Source organism: Myotis yumanensis, unplaced genomic scaffold (genome assembly GCF_028538775.1).
Source record: "Myotis yumanensis isolate MYYU_CA2020_CCGP unplaced genomic scaffold, mMyoYum1.0.hap1 SCAF_5, whole genome shotgun sequence".
Classification (NCBI taxonomy): Eukaryota; Metazoa; Chordata; class Mammalia; order Chiroptera; family Vespertilionidae; genus Myotis; species Myotis yumanensis.
Window position 1 is genome coordinate 79,953,798 of NW_027223756.1, and position 5,777 is coordinate 79,959,574.

Below are 5,777 nucleotides of genomic sequence, written 5' to 3' on the forward strand. Positions count from 1 at the left end.
CTGCAATAGGCAAACGTAGTCTGAGCACACTGTCCCCACAGCCATGATTTCTTATCTACCTGTCTCCGCTCCGGGCCTTGCGGGCCAACATGACTCTTTCTTAATTAAAACATTATTTCTTCTCAGGCTCCCGTGCCTCTTCCCTGCGCAAGGCCAGCAGCTGGAGCGTGAACACCACACCACGAGCAGGCCCGACCCTCCACCCCCAACCAGCCTCCCGGTCTGCGCAAAGGACCAGACTCCACGAGGCTGCAGGTCAGAGATCCAACCGAGGCCCCGCGTTCTATCTGGGGGGTCTTGTACCCAGAATTCCCACAACACACTGCCTGGAATGTCCTCAAAATCACCACCCATGACACAAGGCTCAGCGTGGAAAGCAGGGTGAGCGGCTGCAGCCAACAGTAAGGAGCTGTTGTCTGCATCTGGGACCGCGCAAAAACGTGCTTTATTGTCACAATAAAAATGAATGTGAAGGGGAAAAAGAAAAAGAAAAGATTACCACCCAAGCCTCAGTGCTCTACCAGGCACAGGGACCCCCAGATCTCCGCCTACTCGACCAGAGTCCTTCCAACGCAACCAGGAAACCCCATGCAGCAGGCAGGGGGCAAGGCATTAAGGGAGGGCACTCCAAGGGGGCGGGCACAGATGCAATGAGAGGAGGTATTTGGGGAAAAGGGTAGAACACAGAAGCCGCTGGAGAACCGGGAGAGGGCTGCGTCCCGCAGTCTCCACCTTCAGTCATTTGAGATTTCCTGAGCGACTGGCTATACCCCACAGCCAAGGCTGTTCACAGTAGAGGGGCTTGTGGGGACCCACAAGAGGATGCGGTGCTTACTGGCTGGGCAGGAGGGCATCCGAGAAGACTTCCTGGAGGAGGCTGGAATTCCAGGTGGGCTGGAGCCGCAGAGAGGGGTGTGGAAGGTGCCTTTGGCAGGGGCACAGCTTGGGCCAAGAGAATGTACAAGGTAGGAGAGGTGCTGCCTGATTTCCTCTCCTCTCTCCTCTGTGCTTCTCTTCACAGGCTGCCCAAGCTGGCACAGTGGTTCCTGCGGCATGGCCTCAGGGTCACACAGTACAACCTGATTGGCTGGGTTGGGGCGACAATGTCCTAGTTCAGTGTCAGGGAGTGGGGCTCCCTCAGGACTGTCCATGGCAGTGGGCATCAGCTGGTCAGGCCAGTGTTTCACTGTCCACCCTAGGAGCCCAGAACCTGGAACGGCAGGAGGGGTGGACAAGACAATCTCAATTCGGGCCTTTAGGAGCATGAAACACCGGCTCTCTGGCCAGGTTTCCTTCTTCCCTTTTCCCTACTCTCCCCTCCCGACGGATGTGGACAGCAACACCTGCAGTCACTCCCTCCTTCCCCACGGGCCTGGTGCCCCCCAGGAGGGACAAGGATGGCCCTTTAGCCACAGGTAGCCAGCCATTCTTAGAGGGAGCTTGGCTGTTTGGAGCCACCTGGTGGGAGCCACGGGAATTCAGGCAAAGAGCACAAAGTGAAGAGGCAGGTGATAGAGCCCAGAGACGCAGTCATTCACCCAAAGCCACACAGCAAGTCTGGGCAACATCATTCATGTTAGGGGCAAGCGGTTAGTGTAAAGCAGTGATTCCCAAAGTGGGCGCTACCGCCCCCTGGTGGGCGCTGCAGCGACCCCAGGGGGCGGTGATGGCCACAGGTGCATTTGTTTTAACTTTATTTGTATTACCTTTCTATTCTGAGTTCAATAAATAGTTTCATAATTTCAAACTTCAATGTTTCTAATTTACACCTTTCTTTACTATACTTTACGAAAAAGGTAGAAACATTAATACATATATCTTTCTGTTTAATTGCTATTAAAATTAAAAAAAATTAATTTCCAGGGGCCGCTGAGTAATATTTTTTCTGGAAAGGGAGCGGTAGGCCAAATAAGTTTGGGAACACTGGTGTAAAGGTAAGTGAGAAGGCAAGGGCAGTGTCCTTGCCCAAGGGTGAAAAGCACAGGGGTTTGGAGTCGGGGGGCGGGGGGAGGTGACACTCAAAAGAGGTGAGTCCCTTCTCTCTGGGCCTCATTTTCCCCCAACTGTGGTCCTCACAATAGGTAAGGTCCCTGGAATGACTTACCTCCCGAAGGTGTCCCCCACCCAGCCTGCTCCTTCAGCCAGCATCTTCGGTCCCCTCGGTCATGGCTCCACCTCCTCCAACCCAGACTACCTGAAGGAGGAGGACAGAAAGACACAGATTGCAGACCGAACACAGCCCTCACCTCAGCACTCACGGGCTCGCCTCTCTGCGCAGCGTCTGGCTGATGCATCTTCCCACATCTGCCAGGACTTACCCCCAAGTCAGAGACCTTCTCCCCCACATCCAGGAATTGCTAGGGCGCCAGGAAAGTGCTCTGAGCCGCCCTTTCCTCCCCTCCAGACAATACATTCCACAAATATTTACTGAGCACCTACTATGTGCCAGGCAGCAGTGAAGAGGATGAACAACAATGCCCTCGCAAAGTTTATAGTCTGCTGGAGGAGATGGTGTTAAAAAGCAAATTAGAAAAATATAGAGAAGTCAGGGGTTGGTAAGTGTCAGAGAGAAAGATAAAAGCAGGGATGGGGCCTGGCTGGTGTGGCTCATTGGTTGAGCACTGACTCATGAACCAGAAGTTCACGGTTTAATTCCTGGTCAGGGCACATGTCGGGGTTGCGATCCCCAGTAAGGAGGTGTGCAGGAGGCAGCCGGTCAGTGTCTCTCTCTCATCATTGATGTTTATCTCTCTCCCTCTCCCTTCCTCTCTGAAATCAATAATATATATATATATATATTATATAATATATATATATATAATATAAATTCTGCCAGGACTTATATATCTGAACAAAGACCTGAAGGAGCTGAGGGAGGGAAGGAGGAAGGTGTAAAACATTCCAATCTGACATTAATCATATGTTTATTTGGTTTCATGTCTGCTCCGAGAGGGCAGGCCTGGTCTGAGTCCCCACTGGGGTCCAGTGCCCAGCACGTGGCCTGGCACACAGTAGGCACTCAATAAATGCTTATTGCGTATTGAACATGATTATGGTGTGTGGGTGTCTGGGGTTGTCCAGCTTCCAGACCTTGTAGAATAAGGTGCACTGCCAGGAACACCCTCTCCCAGCCCAAGCCCCCACCCCCCATCGGTCACCATCCCACCGTCTCCCCCTGCCCCTGAGATCCTTCCTCCCACACACACACCTTGAGTCTCCAGGACCAGCATCTGAGGCTCCTGCTCTCAAAACATCACCCAGGCTTGGCAGACCAGCCTCGGTGGCCCACAAGCACGACCCCCATGAACTCCAGGGTTACACATATGGCTCCAGTGTGTCCCCTGCCCAACATCTCCAAGGTGGAGCTCTGTGGCCAGCCCCTGCCGATCTCTCCCACCTCCCAGGGCAGCCCCAGGCCTCCACGGCCCAGAAGCCCTTCTCTGCAGACCCCTCGGGGTCACCCTGGCCAGGACTCCAGATGGCCAGGTCAGAGTGGAGGCAGCAAGTGTCAGGATGGGAATGTGGGTGGGCAGGTGTAGTGGGGGAGATGGATGAAGAGAGAAGGACCAGAGACTTAGAAGGACAGAGACAGACATGCACCGAGGGAGACGTAGGGAGAGAGAGACAGAGAAAAGAGCAGAGACAGAATGGCCAGACGGAAACGGACAGAGCCATAGAGAGGCAGAAAGAATGATGGGAAGTGGAATAAATAGGACAGCATCGCGCAGAGAGGGAGACAAAGAAAGGGAGGGGAGGCCAGAGGCAGACAGAGGCAGAGGAAAGAAGGAAGCAGGCAGGGGGCATCCAGCCGCCCTCCTGGGTCTCTCGGTGCCTGCCTCCTCCATTCCTGTTCCAGCCGATACCCACCAAGGGCAGTGCTGGGCCGGGGGAGAAGGCGCTCCAGGGGCCGGGAAGGACCCCTCGTCTACCCGCCCGCCCACGTCCCACCTACCCGGACCCCAGCCAGGCCCTGACTCACTCCCATCCCCCACCCCCACATGCCCTCCGGTTCCCTGCCTCCTCTGCCAGCCTGGACCCCCTCTCACCCCGGGACCCCAGCCACCCGGCCCCGCCACCTGGGGTCGCTGACGAGCAGCAGCACGGAGCCGTCCTGCAGGCGCACGTCGCGCACCGTCTGGTGGTCGTCCAGCCGCCGCGCGTTGTAGTAGAAGGTGCGCTTCCAGGAGCTCACGCCCTGGCCCACCAGCTGGGCGCGCAGGTCGCTGAGCGTGTCGCGCGGCCGCACGGTGAGCGGCAGCAGCAGCGCCTCGTCCGCCAGGTGCACTTTGATGTGGTAGCGCTTCCAGCGCGACAGGCCCCGCCGAAGCCCCTCCATGGCGCCCGCCGGGCGCTCCCCGCCCGGCCCCGGCCCCTCGTGCCCAGCGCACCCGCCCGACAGGACGAGCAGCCCGCCCCCGCCGCGCCCCGCCCGCCCGCCCGGCCACGCCCGCTGTGCCCGAGGGAGGTCCCTTGAGGGCGGGGCAGACCGAGGGCCGGGCGGACCGAGGGCCCCTCGCCCCCACCCGCAGACACCCCTCGGGTCATGCACCGATGTATCAAGTGCCTACTGGAAGCGCCCCGGATACCCGCGAACAAAACCCACAATAAGGCAACACATCACAACGCACCCTGTCCTGGGAAGGGCTAGGGAGCGAAAAAGAAGGCAGGGAAGAGAGGTTGGTGACTCTCTTAGAGATCTAGGTCAAGAGAGATCTCTCTGAGGAGGTGGCATTTGAATTGAGTTCTGAAGGTGAGAAGCAGTGAGTCAGTCAAGCAAAGGGTCAAGAGTGCTGCAGACGGGGGCGGGGACAGCACATGCAAAGGCCCTGGGGCAGGGTCATGCCTGCTGGCTGGAGCAGAGTGAGCAAGAGAGGGAGGAGGGGAGGTCAGGGAGGTGATGAGGGACAGGTCTTACAGAGCCATGTGGGCCTTGGGGAGGACTTGGGCTTTTACCCTGAGGGAGGTGGGAACACTGGAAGGCTGTGGGCAGAGGGAAATAAGTGATTGCGAATTCTATTCATCGCTTACTCATTTATTCCCTTATTTCCTTCAAGACACATTCAACCAGCATCTACTCTGTTGGTTGGGCTGGGCAATGCCAAACACCAGAGACATCACAACCTAGGACCTGCCCTCAAGGGTCTCCCAGTTGAGGGTGAGGGATACAGACTTGGACACAGACACTCCCAGCCCTATGAGGTCAGGGCTTAAGTAGGAGGAGAGAACCCAGGCTGGGAAAGGCCAGTATGTGGGCATGGTTTCCCAGACGGGGTAGCCATTGGTGCTAGGGCTTTGGCAGATGAATAGGAGTTCAACATTCCCACCAAGGAGACACCTTCTCACGATCACCAACTATATAGTTCAGTGTGTGCCTCGTGGGGGAAAAGCAGGAGTAAAGGCTTGTGGTCAGTGGCAGCCAAAGGAGGCTTGTGAGCAAGGGCTCACCCATCCCCAATCCTATGTCCCCCCCTCCCTGGCAACCCCTTTCTCAGACTCCTCTTGCCTCTCCAGTCACACCTCCTCCCAAAAGCCTTCCCTGATTGCCTGCTGTCTGTGCCTGCCCACTGTCTTACCCGCCAGGACAGGACTGACCAGTTCTGGGTCTCCAGGATGCTGGCTTGACCTCCATGATTCAGTCTATACTTAGAAGCCAGTTAAGATGAAGCCCCCTGGGAACTCCTCCAGCAGTGGCAGGAGGGAGGGTGAGAGGGAGGCTGAGGCCAGAATGGGGCAGTGGACAGAGTGTGGGCTCTAACCCCGACCTTGACCCTTGAAAG

At 56.8% G+C, this 5,777-nt stretch overlaps 1 protein-coding gene across 1 annotated transcript; it reads right to left on the reverse strand.

Moving 5' to 3' along the window:
* Positions 1-412: 412 nt before the first annotated feature.
* Positions 413-4,354, reverse strand: TINCR (TINCR ubiquitin domain containing). Its single transcript, XM_070413895.1, has 3 exons — positions 4,077-4,354; positions 2,105-2,194; positions 413-1,210 (listed from the first exon to the last, which is right to left on the reverse strand). Exons 1-2 carry the CDS (start codon positions 4,334-4,336, stop codon positions 2,191-2,193), a joined length of 264 nt encoding a protein of 87 aa, XP_070269996.1. The 5' UTR covers positions 4,337-4,354; the 3' UTR covers positions 413-1,210; positions 2,105-2,190.
* Between the last annotated feature and the right edge of the window lie 1,423 nt (positions 4,355-5,777).

What these genes read in the sequence shown, in the direction of transcription:
- TINCR (XM_070413895.1), bottom strand. Translation starts at nt 4,336, where the DNA reads ATGGAGGGGCTTCGGCGGGGCCTGTCGCGCTGGAAGCGCTACCACATC.